Source organism: Rhipicephalus sanguineus, chromosome 1, assembly GCF_013339695.2.
Source record: "Rhipicephalus sanguineus isolate Rsan-2018 chromosome 1, BIME_Rsan_1.4, whole genome shotgun sequence".
Classification (NCBI taxonomy): domain Eukaryota; kingdom Metazoa; phylum Arthropoda; class Arachnida; order Ixodida; family Ixodidae; genus Rhipicephalus; species Rhipicephalus sanguineus.
In genome coordinates this window covers 332,321,664-332,337,952 of record NC_051176.1, presented here as the reverse complement: position 1 = coordinate 332,337,952, position 16,289 = coordinate 332,321,664, and the positions used below count along the sequence as shown (strand labels likewise).

General features: G+C 54.0%; 2 protein-coding genes across 5 annotated transcripts in view; one reads left to right on the top strand and one right to left on the bottom strand.

The window, feature by feature from the left end:
- The window catches only part of LOC119379546 (formin-binding protein 1), a 214,201-nt gene that overhangs the window by 148,334 nt on the left and 49,578 nt on the right, over positions 1 to 16,289 (top strand). Inside the window, exon 1 of one of the 4 annotated variants that reach the window (XM_049412014.1) lies at positions 10,854 to 11,178. The exons of the other annotated variants lie outside the window; for them this stretch is intronic. Within the exon in view, the coding sequence (XP_049267971.1) occupies positions 11,032 to 11,178 (147 nt within the window). The 5' untranslated portion in view covers positions 10,854 to 11,031. Of the gene's footprint in view, positions 1 to 10,853; positions 11,179 to 16,289 lie in introns of those variants that run through there. 4 annotated transcript variants of the gene reach the window in all.
- The window catches only part of LOC119379553 (E3 ubiquitin-protein ligase Topors), a 371,896-nt gene that overhangs the window by 348,109 nt on the left and 7,498 nt on the right, over positions 1 to 16,289 (bottom strand). The window lies entirely within an intron of this gene.

Sequence of the window (16,289 nt, the reverse complement as noted above, 5' to 3'; positions counted from 1 at the left end):
GGTTTTACGTCCTAAAACCACGATATGATTGAGAGACGCCTTAGTGGAGGGCTGTGGAAATATCGACCTCATGGGGTTCTTTAACATGCACCTAAATCTAAGTACACATGCCTCTAGCGCTTCGCCTCCATCGAAATGCGGCCGCCGCGGCCGGAATTCGATCCCGCGACCTTCGGGTGAACAGTCGAGGACCATCACCGCTAGAGCTAGAACACCGCCGCGGTGATATATAAAATAGTAAATATTGCAATTGTTCCGTGACTGTAACGACAATGGATCAAATTTAAATGAGCCTCTTCATCTCTCCTTTCACGCCGGACCGTTATCGTGTGTGCTGTGCACCGTCAGCGTCTGTGTGTGCGCTTGCTTGCTTAGCAATCCGCACTGTGGAAACGTGCAGGAAATAGTGAGGTGGCGATGAGCGCGTTCCCGTATCTCTCGGCGCCACACGAACAGCGTCAGCGTGACTCTCCCATCTTGGAGCTGGGCGTTTTCACGAGCCGTGTTCGGGAGCAGCACCTGCGTTGGTGCGCTTGAGCGAACTATCGGGTTGTGTTTGTGCGTGCTCCCGCGCTGCCAGCCAACGAGGTGCCCCGTTTTGGTTTTTTTCGCCTCTCTTCGGGCCAGCGCTCTTTGAGGAAAAAGAAAAAAAAAAGAAAAGCCAAAATCGAGAGATCGGGAATGGATGCTCTGATATACCGCAAGTGCGAGGAGGACTCGTACATCGTGGGCGGTGACCGCTGCCTTTGCGCACGCCGCCGCGCGCGCGATATGGTATACGGCGCCGCTCAGTCGGGCACCATCATTTGGTGAGCCCGCAAAATTTCGCTCGATCCTGCGGCGTGCGAGCGGTGCTTGGCGCGGCTCTCATCTGTGATGTCTCCGTGACCACGACGCGGTGCAGTGCGACGTTTCATATACGCCGCCAACTGTGTATGTGTATGTGTGTGTGCGTGTCGCACGCTCGTGAACCATGGCTTATGGTTTTCACCGCGAGGCGTATAGTGTTGTGTGATGCTCCGTCGCGCCTACGGACATTTCTCTCGATGATGAACCTTGGAGGCGACCTGCTTTGCTAACATTTTCTTTTCTTCCCGTCCGCTCGTGCTCGGCGTTTCACGGACGCACGCTGTAGCTTGGCGGAGGGTCGCCGTCCTCATCAGCTGCATACGGAGTTGCGGACTCTTGACAGTACTATTCTTAACACCGTGCGCCCGCGGCACTTTCCAAGAAGAAAGCACGGAACGTCAACTGGGTTCCTTGTCTGAGGATCTCCACATGCTTTCTTTTTTTTTTTTGCGTTCTTGCTTGCGCTCCTGCGTGGTCCTTCTCGTGTCACCTGTGCGCGAGCTTTTGCACATCACACTGGCTTATGGTCCGTAGACCGTTGCATATGAAGACTATACGTATATAGTATACGGGTCATCCTTTTGTCTCAAGCGAAACGGTTGCGGTTGTCTCGGAGAATTCTGTCATTCAGACACATGGAGTCCGCGCCTTCGTTCATTGTGTATTGATTGGACATTGACTCTTTCCTGTAGCACATGCCTGTGCTACATGAACGTGAATTGAGCGTGGCTTCAAAAGGGACTCGTGCGTCTGGATAGTCTATCGAAGGATTCATGTGACAGAACGCCTTCCGCTTATAGTATCGGTAGGCGCACCTTGTTCCGGGCGCGCAGCTGAGGCGCGCAGCGTGTTACGTGCATGCCAGGTCGACAGCAGACTTTCTTGGCTTGATCCTCTTGTGGCCGTGCGTCGCGCATCAAGGCCCATCCGCCTTTCCTTGCGCATCTACGCTGTGCGTAACGGCGCCCTTATTTAGCCATTGTCGGCTTAGACCTTGGCCCCGAAGCTGTGCCCTGCTCGGTGAACTGGTAAAAAGCGCGTGGCTGGGCGCCCTTCCCTTGGGACACGGGTCGTTGCTCGCAGCCAATTGGCTCCTCGTCCGCAGCATACAGACGGCGGGAAACGTGACCGCTCCGCGTATAGCGGAGTCATTCACCGTGTTCGTGTTTTGGTTCGAGTTGTGGGGCACGCAGAAGAAACCTTCCTGCGGATAGCAGCGCTTGCAGACAAGTGTCAGGTGTCTTCGTCGGTCGTCAACTCCCCGTTAGAAATAACCAGCTTCAACGTCTGTCTGCAGCTCCGGCGGTGGCGCTCGCCAAGAACTCGGCATCGAACAACCAGACTCTGCAGCGACGTACTGCGTAAAATCATTGAGACTTACCCATACGGTTGCGTGAACGCGTACCGATCGATACGCCTCATCCTTTCGACGTCTTGCGCGGATTCTCTGCTGTGCTTCCAACTATCCGTGCACATCACAGTGTTGGCATCTTCCGAGGCGGAAAAAAAAGAAGTGTCGACGCTTTGCCGAATTTTATACAGCCCTCCTGCGACCGAGCGGGCAGTTGATTAGACGGACAGCTTGTGCTCACGCAACGGCCACATTTTCGTCCTGGTTTTCGGTGCGACACACCGTGGCATGGGTCTCCACCGGGGCATCGGCAGCTTACTGACTACGAGGAGGTCCAGCCAGCAGCGCGGTTCTCTGGCAATCTGCTTCCGAAGCACTCGGAGCTCCAGCGGCGAAGTTACCTCCTCATTCCGTCTGTCCGTTCGTCGCCGACTTTGGCGCGCCCTGGCTCGTGCCGTCGACGAACTGGCCGCCAGCATCGATGCGGTATGTGAACTCGTGCCTGTGTTGGCTTTGATCGAGGTATTATAACAACTGTGTGTATACACTGAGCGTGCGCGATTGGCCCCGTGACCTCCGGACGCCTTATCGCGCACGCTTGTGTGTCTCCTTGACGAAGTGTGCCTCGAGTGTCACGGTACTTCCCGGCGGTCTTGCTATAAATAGCGTTTGATGTCTTATAGCTGTTGCGCAAAGAACACCGAGGTAGACCCTCGTGCAAAAGCACCGCGAGCTTTTTGTTTGTTTGTTTTTTTTTTTTCGTTTTGCCGCATGAAATAATATGAGAGAGATTACATAACAGCACGGAGACGCGTTTCATGCAGACACTATACAAGGAGCAAGGAGTACGCCGAGGGGGCTTGTTTTTTGTTGGTCGCAACCACACGAAATCAACAAACAAGGAAGCCAAGAAAATCGTTGGGAAATTGTTTTAACTTTATTTAATAATATACGGTAAACGGAAGTGAAAGTGGACGAAATAACAACTTGTGGGGAGTTGTTTTCCTTTTCCTTGGCTTCATGTGCCTTGTATGGCTCGTGTAGGTACCGTTATGTATGCATGAAGCAACAACAGCACACACAAAAAAAGAAAGAAAACGTTGGCAAAGATTTCTGGCACTCCTAAAAATCCAGGCCTCCGTATGTTGAGTGTGAGGGTTATTTTAGTTTCCCCTGAGCACGTTATATCTTATATGGCGGTTCGTCGTGAAAGAAGGTAAGGCGTTCATACGCGGACACAAGACAAGAGAACCGGACAACGTAACCGCCAGCGCGGTGTTCATTACCCATGACATCCCCCCCACCCCGGGTTGTTAATGCCGTTTATTTGTTCTTATGGACATGTATTGTTCGCTCGTTTCTTCCAATATATTGCCCGTGTTACACGTTATCCTTATCATGCTACTGATCGGTGTCAGTGAGTTCTTGTGGTAAGGTTGTTGCTGCATTATATGAAGCTGCTTTTGTGTGGAACTATAGGTCTGGGGTGTGAGCATGGTATAAGGCATAATCCATGCAGTTGGCGAGTTTCAGCTTGGCTCGCTCCTGCCTAACTCATGCACATGTTGCACGGCGAAATGCCGCATGCCGGGACAGCCTGTTGTGTACACCGAATCAAGTCAGTTTCCTGTAACGTTGAGCGCTAGTTTACGGCAGATGTATGCGCTGACGACGCTTGGTCCTAAAAGGCGCACAGTCGCAGCTCCATGCAGTTTTTCGGCTATATATACACCTACTGTGTTTCGGCAAGTTATTTGCTCGCGCGAGTGTGTGTGTGTGTGTGTGTGTGTGTGTGTGTGTGTGTGTGTGTGTGTGTGTGTGTGTGTGTGTGTGTGTGTGTGTGTGTGTGTGTGTGTGTGTGTGTGAGAGAGAGATGGATCTACGTGTCACCGGTTATGTGGTGGGTCAGCGTAAGAAATTATGCTTTCAGGTAATCTCTATAGAGGAATGTCTGTCATTCGTGGAGATGGATGAACTTGCGAAACGGAGATGTGGATGGTATGTAGGTGCGAAAAGGTTTAGTGCGGAATGCAGAGAGGTCCGTAGTTGGCCCTGTCGGTCGTATTGCGCCTGCGCGTACACATAACCTTTCCACCTGCCTGCGTTTGCTTCGGGTCACCGATCGGGCCACCAGCATTGGAGAGGCGCCGGCTCTAGCGGCCCGGAACAGCGCTTGCTGGGATGAGGGCTTCCTTTCGGTTGCGCTATACCGACGGCTGTGAACCAATGTCCTGGCTCCTCTCTCCCCACGCTCTCTTCCTGCATCCCGCGCGGCATGGGAGCAAGTATTGTGTGACCGACAGCGCGAGGGTAGCGAAGAGCATCGAGAGATGCTTTCTGCGCGCGTTCTCCCCGTTTTGCGGCGTCCGCGGCTGTTGTGACGTCGGAAGTACACTTTCTCTGCGACGTCAAGCAAGGACCAATCGCGATCGCCTGACAAACCGCGCTTTCCACTGCGACTATATACTATTGTTGCAAGAGCATCTCGTGTGGATCTGGCGTTCGCGTAACTCGGAATTTCCTCTTGCGTTGAGCTGTTATACGGAAAGCCACAAAGCAATTTTTGAGCTTAGATTCGCAAATTGTAGCATGTCGACTGTTTTTCTTTCCTTTTAATTTCGCGATGCAGAGCTACATAATATTTACTGTTGGGGTTTTACGTCCCGAAACGCGGAAATTTCGATCGACCATCTGGGGTTCTTTAACGTGCACCTAAGCACACGGGCCTCTAGCATTTTGCCTTCATCGAAATGCGGCCACCACGGCCGGGATTTGATCCTTTGACCGTTGGGTCAGCAGTCCAGACCTCCATATTAACACGCATCAAAGCAACGGCGGGCGTACGCCTATATATACCGACACTGCAGCTTGCTTGGTAACGAGCTTTTGTGGCGCGCAATCATTGTTCGTTACTTGCGCACAGCTCATATGGCTTGTTCTGTCTTTCCACTTAGTCCTTTTATTTTCGCCGTGCACGCTTTATGCGTCTGCCGTCGTGGCATGCGCAGAGTTTATGCACCTCGCTCCACCGTGCCTTCTGCATTCAGCCTTCCTCAGCTCGGCGGCATCAGTCGATGAGTGAGGGTGGAGAGCAAACGTTTGCCTTGGCCCAGCGGTGAAAGTGGCGAGGTACTTGAGCGATCGAAGGTCATCACACGGCGCGTGCCTCGTGAGAAAAAGCCCGACTCTTTCCAGCGTTCCAGGTTCACCTACCTTTTTATTGTGCGCGCATCCACCTTTAGAGTTATTCAAACAAGTATTCATTGCAAAGGACGCTGCGCAAACATCAATGAACGTCGTGTGTTGCGTGTTTCTGAACTTTTTCCATTAATGCTCAATATGTGTGACGATGTACGCGTTTGACAGGCCGCAGGATTGGTTTGCGGTTGCAGATGTTTTATTTATGTGGTGGATAAAGGAATAAATAGTTATCCAAATTTGGGCAACAGCTCAGAGAGCCCATATCTTAGGCGCGCACTTGAAGAATCGCTAGTATATAGTGTGAAATGATTCGGAATCGTCCGATAAGGCGCTTCTCATACTCGAGCCTGTATAACATTTGGACGTATAACTCTTAAGGTCCCCTAGGAAAGCATGTGCGGTTGAAGACTTATGCTATCAAAAAAAGAAAAAGAAAGCCCCAGCAAATTATCTTCCTCCTTGATGGTTTCGATTTCATTTCTTTCCGAACTCAAGTTGTGGCGCGTCCTCCTTTAGCTACTAAACCGAGCGACGACCTATTGGACCACTCTCGCACTGGCCTCACGATACTGCAGCCGATGATCGCCGGAGGAGTATAGCTCCGAGGGACGCCGGGGCTCGAAGCATGCGCTGGTATCGCTGACGGCCGAGTGCCATGCCCCCGCGTCGTGCCCGCTTCCGAGCTTCTTCTCCTGGAAGCGATTAGGAGGAGGCGCTGGCTGGCGGAACCGGTTCGCCGAATCTTTTTCCGTGCCCCCGTGGGCCGATCCGGGGCCTGCATGCTCCCAGTCTAGCTGCAGGGACAGCGGCAGGACGACGAACGGCTCTGAGACACGCGGCGCTAGGGCTCACGCACTGGCTCGTCGATGTGAGTCGAACAGTCACGCGAAGAGGAAGATAGAGAGAGAGAGAGAGAGAGAAAGCGAATACTTAAAGGCCAGGCGACGTCCATGATCCAAGGAGTCCTCGCGACGCTCAAGGACGGTGGCGCAAGTGGCCAGCTCCGTTTTTTTTTTTTTTTTTTTCTTTGATGCTGCGTCCATTGCCGGCTCTCGGAGAAGGACCGCGCCCTTGTCGTGCCAGCGTGGGCCGCTGTCGGTGGTCTGCCCACTGTAGTGAAGGTGGAGGCGAGGCCTCCGGGGTTCCTGTGCATTTCTTTTTTCTTTTCCCGCTTTGCAGTCATTTCAGTAAGCCTTCCCGAGCGAGATACATCTCTCCGGTACTCACTTCCTGCGATGGGCACCAAGTGGGATATAGCTTGTGTAATGTCGGTGCTGTAGGGCGTTTTCTCGTAAAGCTGTTTCTGAGTAAGTTTCCACCGTTTCTGACGAATTTCAAGGTGGGAAAAAAGATGGGCGGTGGCACTAAGATCAACCCATATAGGAGCTATACCGTGTACACTATCCGTCGATAGGCTAGAAATACGACTCTAGCTCTGTACAAAACTTATTCTTAATCAGTCCCAAAATAACTGGCGCGAGGACTGCTCCACCTTGCTCGTTCCCAAAGTTCTTTTGTTCGACGCGTAAACATGTAGTTGCTGCGTGGAAGCGTCTCACCCGTATTTTGAGGAAGCTGACAGAGACCGGCCCATGGTGGTGGTAAAACTTAATTGCCCAAAGATGGGGTCCTGCCCTTATGCTGCGTACGCTTACCCACTGACTTAGCCTCGCATTTTGTTTTCCGACTCACCGAAAGCTGCACGTGCACTTGGGCACGTGGTACGTCTTTTTATGTAACGAAGGATGTAGTAGCATCTCTCTTCCGCTAATGTTCTTTGATATCATCGAAATCGGCAGTGGTCACGGTGTATACTGTAGATGTCGCCAATGGTACTAGGCATTCATGGTGTCTCTTCCCGGATCTTTTTTTTTTTTTTCCTGTCATAACTGTGTTCATATGAATAAATATGAGCGCTCGTTGTGCCATGTGGAACCCGAAAATTCAGTGACGCTTTCGCGCTCATTTCAGTCTTGTAGAACTGCATGCAGTCATATTTCGCGCTCATTCGGCGTGACCTCTTGGTGTGCTTTTACAGCCGCAGCAAGAACCTGCGTATTAAGCGTTCGTCACCCATTGATGCCGCATTGATTGTGAATCAGACCGGGATTACGGTGATAGCTAGCCTGCTCAGCAAAACTTTTTCTTCCTTTTCTGTTATTTTTTTCTTCGCTATTTCTGTTATTTTTTATTCTTCGCTTGATGCTGCTCTGCGTCACTTGGGTTTCGAGAAAAATTGCAGCCCATTTCCGGCGTCTTCTGTGTGATGTCTACGGGGAAACTTTTTTTGTTACCTGTGGCATCGCTACGCTGCGGTACGTGCGCTCCATACCTATTCAAGCGCGTGCCCGCTAGCGAGCTGTCTTATCTCTCGTGCGCCATAGTACTGTCGTAGCATGCACGGAGAATTCAGCGGTGCTTTTGCTTCGTAACGCGTGCACGGTTGTTACGCTAACGGCTTTCTTTGGCCAAAATGATGTCTGTTGAGCAACGCAACGAGCCCGAAGTTTCTTTGCTTATGTTCTGGGCAGTCAGTGCTTCTTGGTGATGGGTCGCCTCATCCTGGCGACCCCCGATGGGCCTCCGCGCTTTGCACACTGCCCGGGGAGGTGCTCCTCATCAGCACAGCCCGCGGGCCGCTGTGTTGAGTGTCCCAGAACTGGCGTGCAGCACACGAATGAAGCCGTGCTCTGTGCACGAAGATGTCGTGGTGCACTCCGGTCTTCTGGGTCGCTTGTGGTATTCTCAATCGCAGAGGCACGAGTAATGTGGGATCTAATCAGCATGATAATGATCAACACGGGTGTTTTATAGGAGTGTCTTAGGCGACAGAGTTACGTCACGTGCAGTCTCCCGCCTTCGGTACCTGCTGCACATAACTGCTTTGCGAGAGGGACATGGACAAGCCTGCAACGTGGTCGGACCGGGACGCTTGGCCTTGGGCGATCCGCGCGGCATCCCTTTGCCTGCGCGACCGGCCACTTCTTGCTGGCCGTGCCAACGATCAATGGCCGGTACCGACCTCTCCGTGGCTTGAGGAAGGAGGAGAGAGCCCCCTTCTAGAGCCGCCTACTACGTTGCGTGAGCGGCTCGGACGCCGGAACGAGAAACAAGAAACCAAGAGGGGAACGAGTCATAGCCGGGACGGAATTAATGAGGACGAGAGGAGCAGGACGCGTGGCCGAACGAACGATGGAGCGCTCTGGGTGCTTCTCGGACTGGCCCTGCTGCAATCAGCGGGCCTTCTGCGAACGGGCGTGTGTGATGAGCTGGAGGAGGTCACGCTGTGCCGTGGCTATTAGGGCAGCTCCGAGGACAGCCGGAAGCCTTGCAGCGGACTCGAGGTGCTGAAGCGTTTGGTCGGCTGATGCGATATCGTCTTCCACACTTCTCGCCTCTTATTTCTGCACCTTCCTTTTTCTTCATATACATAGGTTCCCGTAGCTGGCAAGCGTATAGCGGAATTGCCGGTTACGTGATTTGCAAGTGCCTACCGATCTCTCATTCGCTTTGTTTGTGTGTGCTTAATTTATGGCTAGTTCTTTGCACCCTTCGGCAGATTGTATCATTGCCATCGGCAGCGTACAGTCAATCTTACTTACACTGACGCCTCGGGTCTGCCGTTGCCGACATAGACGGCGACCGGAAAAAATGCCTGACCTGGGAAACCCTTACCGAGCTCAGGCTACGCTTCGTGGCTTACTTTGCTCTTTAGGGCTCGCGATCACGACTACGTCCGCATCGTACGACCAAATACAGGCTGCACGAATTGACAAAGCTGTGAGCGTCGTCCTGTGCCCTGCGAGGCAAGTGTCGCTTGTATTGCGGAAGCGGTCCGGGAGACGCCCCGGAGATGGGGCTGGTCGAACGAGACGCCCTAGCAGCGATGTCTCCCAAAGCGTGACTGTAAACGAGCTCGTCAGAGTCGCTGCCGCGACAGGCGCGTGACTGCGGGCCTACTTGCGTATGCCGAAGGATTCGAGCACGAAGGTTGCGTCATCTCTAACCAAGGTGGCGTTGCTTGCGTTCAAGGGTACCTGTGAGGGGGAGATGATACTCGGGAGGGCTGTAGCGACATCGCGACGCTCGATTGTACACCGCCTATGCAGCTCAACACAGCTGTCAGGGGCACGATGCCGAAATATGGCTGGGTCAACGATCCCCGTCTCCTCGCTTCACTTTATGTGACGCGCGCTGCATGGTCCACGCGAGCGGTCGCAGCTTATTTAGAAGTAAAATGCAACAGAAGCGAAAAAGAAAACCTACAGTCCTCGGAGGTGCGTGGGAGTATTATGAACTCCGCATTCGGCGTAAACAGCTCTCAGTAAGATAGGCTCTCGTGACGGCGTCCGACTGCGACGGAGGAGGCTGCGCGAAGGCGTCATTGCGCTTTGTGCCGGCGTTGTTGACTGCGTGCATTGGGGCATGTCACTATAAAGTGGATTCATAGTCGGGGGTTGCTGGCGAGGGTCGTTTCCTCCTCTTCCTACGTTCCAGGCTCTGGTTTCCCATCACACGGAGCGAGAGAGAGAGAGAGAGACGCAGTGCTTCGATGTGCGCAAGAGAGGAGAGGTTGGCCACCGTAGAAGTGACCGGCCTTCTTTTTTTATTCTGTTGGCTTGCATTCCCGCCGGGATGGAGGAAGGGGGGTAGTCGTTTCTGTAGCCGGGCTTTTCATCCACGCCGCTTGGGCAAGGGCGGGGAAAGTGGGCGCATTGCTTCTGCCGCCGCCTGGCTGCCCGACCGGCCAAGGAGACGCTGTTGGCCGCCGCTTCTTTCGCCGTCGCCTCGCCGCTAGCAGCCGGCTACGTAGCAGCGTTCCGCCGAGGCGGACCGGCCCTCGTCCACGCAGCACATCGCGAAGGAAGCTCGGCTGGCTCTCCGCGAGGCTTCGCCGCCGAACGAGTGAATACCTCCCGTCGGCCGATCGTCCGCCGTGACTCGTGGAACGCTTGCGCGCTGACCGTGTGATGCAACGTGGCCCCAATACGACGCATCGCCTCCTGCCATGAGGGTTCTTCATCGCGGACCGCCTCCGGCGTTGCTCGATTGACGTGTTGCTCACAGGACTCAGTGAGGGGCGCGCCCGATAAGCTGGCCGTCCCTCTATTCCGACCACCGTGACACGCTCGGGCGACGCGCCGCAGCTACCGCGGCGCTGCTGTCACTCTTCTTATCCGACGTCTTTCGACTGATCCCGGCGGCGGTGTATTCTTTACTTATCGTCGCGTCCGCGTGTGCATTGGCGGAACTACTGCGCGACATTTGATCTGCTATCGCCACTCTCAGCTGCTACCCTTTGTCGTGTGACAATACAGTGGAGTTTGTGACAATGCCAGGAGTTTGTGCCGGGCACCGATAAGCTGTGTGTCCTCGTTCAAAAAAAATGGATAGGGTGACGGCCTTTTCATGACTCTCCACATCGACTGAGACGTAGTGCATCGCGGTCTGTGCTTCTTGCGCTTTTCGGTCGGGTTGCCGCGAACGAACGCTTCGTGGCGACGCGTGTCGGAGTTTCAAGCATTCTTCCTGTCGGACGTCTGCGGCGGAGCGTGGAGGCTGTCGTCGCCGCCTCACCTAAGTTACCCACGTCCGTCCAAGACACCGGACGACGCCGGCGGTGTTCCGCCATGGTGGGCCTGGCGAAGACGTCTTCCTCAGCCGGCTTGTCGGCATCTCGTGCCGACCTGTTTCGCACCGTCTCATCGGCCGGTGCCGCCGCGCTTATGGGCGGCGGAGGAACTGGAGTTCATTATCTCGTCGAGCTCTGGAGAAACGTAGGTATTTTTCGTCCGTGCAGTGCGCCATGTTTCTCCCTCACCTCGTTGATTGTCGAGAGTTTGCATTCGCTGAGCAACATGTGGGCATTCTTCCAACCGCGGACCTTGTGTCGCGTCATTGCGCGCCTCGGGATTTTGCTGTTGCGAAGTGCCCCCCGGCTTGCAAAGGGCCGCTTGGCAGCAGTTCCCCTCCCGATGGCAGGTTCGTCCGCATTCCTTCGCCAGAGGTAATTCGCTGCGCCGTAGCCTGCGCGCTGCATATTGCAGGTGGGAGGGGGAAACGTGACCGTTCGTCTGTGTTGACTTCTTGTTTCCTAAACGCGAAACTGTCGATGTGTGCGGGCGTGCCCTTCATTACACACACACACACACACACACACACCCGCGAGCACGGCGACTCTGGCTTCCATGGGCAGTTTACGTAGGCGCAAATAGTCCCCCTGTATTCTCTTTCTATCATTTACTCTCCTCCTCCTTCTTCCTCTGGCGAGTGCCGTTCAAGTGTCAACTGCTCACGCTAGACAGTTACAGTGCGTTCGTCATTAAATATTTTCCTTTCCCATATTTCCTATTCTCTGTATGTTTCCCCAAATAAACAACCACTTATTAGTGCTATACTACAAGAGGGCGTGGTGCACCGACCTCTGCCGTTTTCTTCGTCAGTGGTTAGCATAACGCTTGCATGTTAGTCCCCGCAGAAGAAGATTAGCACAAGTGACCGCTCCAGTCAGTAGTCGCTTGTGCTAGTCTTTTCTGCGGCTACCGTACCTCGCAACCTAAAAAGTAGTGAGTAAAACGCTGTCTTTCGGCGCCTAAAGCGGCAACGAACATTACTGTAATCGCTGCACTCAGACCGGCGCAGATAAAACCGGTGGTCGTTGAATTATATCTTGCATTTCGAGACATCGCTAGTGACGCGGAGCAAGGAACTGCGAGCGATTGATAGTGGACCTTTTCTTTTGTTATACACACGCACAAATGGCAGTGGATGCAGATAACCACCTGAATGAATACCTGCAGCTTTTACGTGCAGGTCGATCTCGGCAGCCGTAACGCTTCTACGGATCAGAATATAAGTGGCTCGGAGACTGTTTAAGGAACAGTTCACTAAGGAGGTCTCACTTGCCAAGTTCCACATTGAGTTGAATGGGTCCTGGAGCCGTAACCGGATCTAGTCCTCAAGGACGTCACCGTCTTGGGCCAGTGCTTCTCACGAAATAGCCCTGCGCATTCCCGCGTGAGGCGATGTACGCTTGGAGATAACCTCACTTGCGCATCCAGGAGGCTAAACTTCCTGCGGCTGTGATTGTGACTGCGCCGTTCTCGCAGACGCACTTGTGCTTGTTGCGTCGGCATCGGTATCGAAACTGGCGCATTTGTTTGTACAGATGTCGCTGCATCACCGAACACATATATCGACGTTTGTTTGTAAAGTTATAGGTACATTGGGATTAGCATGGCGAACCTCGTATTTCTGTTTATGTGTGTCCGTCGTGGTTCAGGTGACAGTCGGGCTTTTCTATGTGCGGGAGATCTTGCGACGCGAGCTGCTGCGGTGGGCAGAAAACGCATTCCAGGTGCGTTGACCACCTGTGACAATAACGCGACTACTCGGGAAAGAGCAGCGAATGCTGGTCTTCCGTAGAAGGACTTCTTGACTATGTGTTTGGAGTTACATATGCATGCCATGTAGCGGTAAAGTGACGTACGCACACGTTGGCACCTCCTTGGAGGCCAGTCTTCCGGAAGGAGAGATTGGTGCCCGGATAAGGAGCTGGTTCCTTGGATTGCTGCCGACAACAAAAGCCTTGCCAAAACGCCGCTGCTCCCTTTGTCGGCGTTGACCGTCGCCCCCCATTGTTCGCGTGCGCACCACCTGCGTGCCGTGTACGACGCGGGACGTTTCTCGTCCGAGCTGCTTGGGAGTCCCGTGTGCTCGGTCCTCTATTTATTTTTTTACCATCCCCGTGTCTCGCCTTCTGCCTGTCAGCTTCTTTAGTTGGGTTGTTCTTGCGCAAAATTTAAAGCGTGCTGCACGCCCATTGTGCTTCCAGCGCGTATAACAGCCAGCGAGGATGTATGTTCTTGAGAACATACTGTCCGCGGCGAAGGCGAGAGGGCATGGCGAGGTTAGGCTTCACCGCACCACTCCGGATTGTTTGTCTTGCTCGCGGAAAAGGATAGAAGCGCTTTTGAGCTGCGTCGTCCTTTTTTTTTTTTCCGACGCAGGGTAGAATGCAAGCGACGTCAGCGTGCGCGCAGCGATTAGGGCCCGTCTTTTTTCTGACCCGCCGACCGACTGGCTGCCTTGGCGGGTCAGTTTGCGCGCTACCCGTTGTCTGTCAACCCCCGTGGCGTGCATGTCTACTTGGCGTGTTAGGGCTAAAGTGGGCTATCTCTCTTCTGTGTCTGTGGTGTTGTGCCAGAGCACCTGACCGAACGGGGAAACAAATAAACACGTGCACTTCGTTGGAAGTCCCCGGCATCGCGGTCAGCGTCTACCCTGCGACCAAGCTAAGGGGCCCGCACCTGCCACCTGGAGGCAGGGACTTAGCCCTGCATGCATTGTCTGAAATCCAGTCGTTTCAGCCAGCCACTTCGATTGACGTCCTTCGAAGCTACCCAGCTACGGAGAGCGGCATTCCTGAGGACGATGGAAAGGCTGCTCCACACCTGGGACCAAACAGCCTCCCTGTCAACACCTGCAACCAAGGAAAAGGCCAACCCTGCGAGCTGCCCTACCAGTTGTCCACCATCGGTGGGGTGGGTTCCAAACCGTCGTGCTGTTCGTACCGGTTTGTCCCAGATCAAACAATGGACGGATGCCTTATTTAAGACCGGGCTGGTCTGTTGTTAGAGAGACGCCCCAGCCGACTTGGTCGTGCTGGCAGGCTCTGTCCTGCTATAACCTGCTATAACCCGCTATTACCTGCTATACCTGCTATAAACGTTGTTACCGTTTTCTAAACGTTTTGCCTCTTTAATCTGCCCACAGCGATAGTCCGACATCTCCGGCATCATCGGCTCGCCAGCCTCCCGGCTTTCATCGTCGCGACAACCCCCAATTCGTAACAGTGGTTGGCAGCGCTGGGATACGCTACCCTCATCTCAACGTTTGGCTTCGCTGGGATACGCTACCCTCATCTCATCGTTGGACACGCTGGGATACGCTACCTCATCGTTTGGCTGCACGGTGATATCCTGATCCCTACGTTTGGAGAGCCGGATCGGATCCCTGCAGGCCCGAGGAGCGAGGACGCTCACGACACCGCTCGACGGCAGCCACGAGTTCGACCGGAGTGAGCTACTTTGGTTGGGTGAGTGCCCAACGTTTACTGGTCATTTCGCCAGACTTCTCTAGCAAAGGCAGATGCTAGGAGAGAATTTTGTGTTTTGTTTGATTTATTTTACTCACTTTAAACCATGGGATTAGTTTTAAAGTAAGAGTAAATGTTGTAGAAAGGCATCACGAGGGACGAGATCGCGATGGAGAAGTACCTAGTGCAGGACCTCCTTGAAATTTGTGACGACTTGGGCATTTCCGCCGGGTCCGCAAAAACAAAGCAAGCGATTCTCGCGGTGATGCGGGCGGAGAACGTGACCGTCGGGGAAGCTGACGAGACCTGGGAGGAAATTTGTGAGAAAAAGCAGCGCAAAAAGCGAGAGGCGGAAGAGCGCGAAAGGCGCGAAGAGAGGCAGCGAGAACATGCTCTTAAAATGAAAGAGATTGATCGTAAGATTCAGGCGCTGAAATGGCAGCGAGCACAATGCCAACTCAGGATCTTCGAGACAGGCGAGAACATTGTGTCTTTTCTTGATAGGTTTGAACAGGTCTGCGAAGATGTTGGTATTAGCCAAGACCTTTTGGTGAAGAGGCTTCTCTCGTTGCTCCCGTGCCAGGTCGCAGCTGTTTTGGAGCGCTTATCAGCTAAGGAAGCGCATGACTTTGATAAAGCTAAATATGTTTTGTTCAGCCACTTTGCTGCTTCAAGTCCGGCTGACTGCGAATGTCGTGACTATAGGTACAGCGCTGAAGCGCGTGGCAAAGCGCTAGAAATTGAGGCCCGTCTCAAAGCACAGGAAGACGAGGCGCGCCGCAGAGACCAAGAGGTCGTGAAGCGTCGCGAAGCGCTAGAGGCCAAAGCCGATCGCGAAGCGCTAGAGGCCAAAGCCGATCGCGAAGCGCTGGAGGCCAAAGCCGATCGCGAAGCGCTAGAGGCCGAAGCCGATCGCGAAGCGCTAGAGGCCGAAGCCGATCGCGAAGCGCTAGAGGCCGAAGGCGATCGCGAAGCGCTAGAGGCCGAAGCCGATCGCGAAGCGCTAGAGGCCGAAGCCGATCGCGAGGCGCTAGAGGCCAAAGCCGGTCGCGAGGCGCTAGAGGCCAAAGCCGGTCGCGAAGCGCTAGAGGCCAAAGCCGATCGCGAAGCGCTAGAGGCCAAAGCCGATCGCGAAGCGCTAGAGGCCGAAGCCGATCGCGAGGCGCAGGACGCCGAAGTGCGTCATAGTGATGAAAAGGCCGACTTCGAAGGCCAAGAAAAGGGTTGTACCCGCGACAGTGGTACACCGCCACGAATAGAGACAGCTCAGGGCGAGCTGGCTGACTTAGAGCGTGTCAGGACTAACGTTAGGTCAGACGCACAGACACCTAGCCGCGGCCCCGAGAATCAGTTAGTTGAGCCGTCTCGTGCTTTGGCAAAGCAAATTAAATGCGGCGTACTTGCGAGTACGAGTGCCGATGCTGCGAGCATTCCGAGCAATACCGAAAAGAAAAGGCGTCGGCGAAAACGCGTGAAGGAGAACGCGAGAGCGACGAGTGGCGTTAAGCGCACTAAAGTGCCTAGGCGCGATGACGTCATCTCTCGGGACGCCAAGCTCCAGGTTGGGCCTAAGAAATCGAAAAGGCCCGCTAAGAAAAGATGCAAGTTGAGACAGCTGCGGAGATCTAGAGTTGGCGTCAGGCACACCAAAGTGGCCAAGCGCGATGACGTCATCTCTCGAGACGCCAAGCTAAAGGCAAGGCCTCAGATCACGAAGAGGCCCAGCAAGAGAAAGGTCAGGCAGGAGATTCCAAGAATGCCTGCTGGAAAAAGTCTCAAGTGGAGACTCCT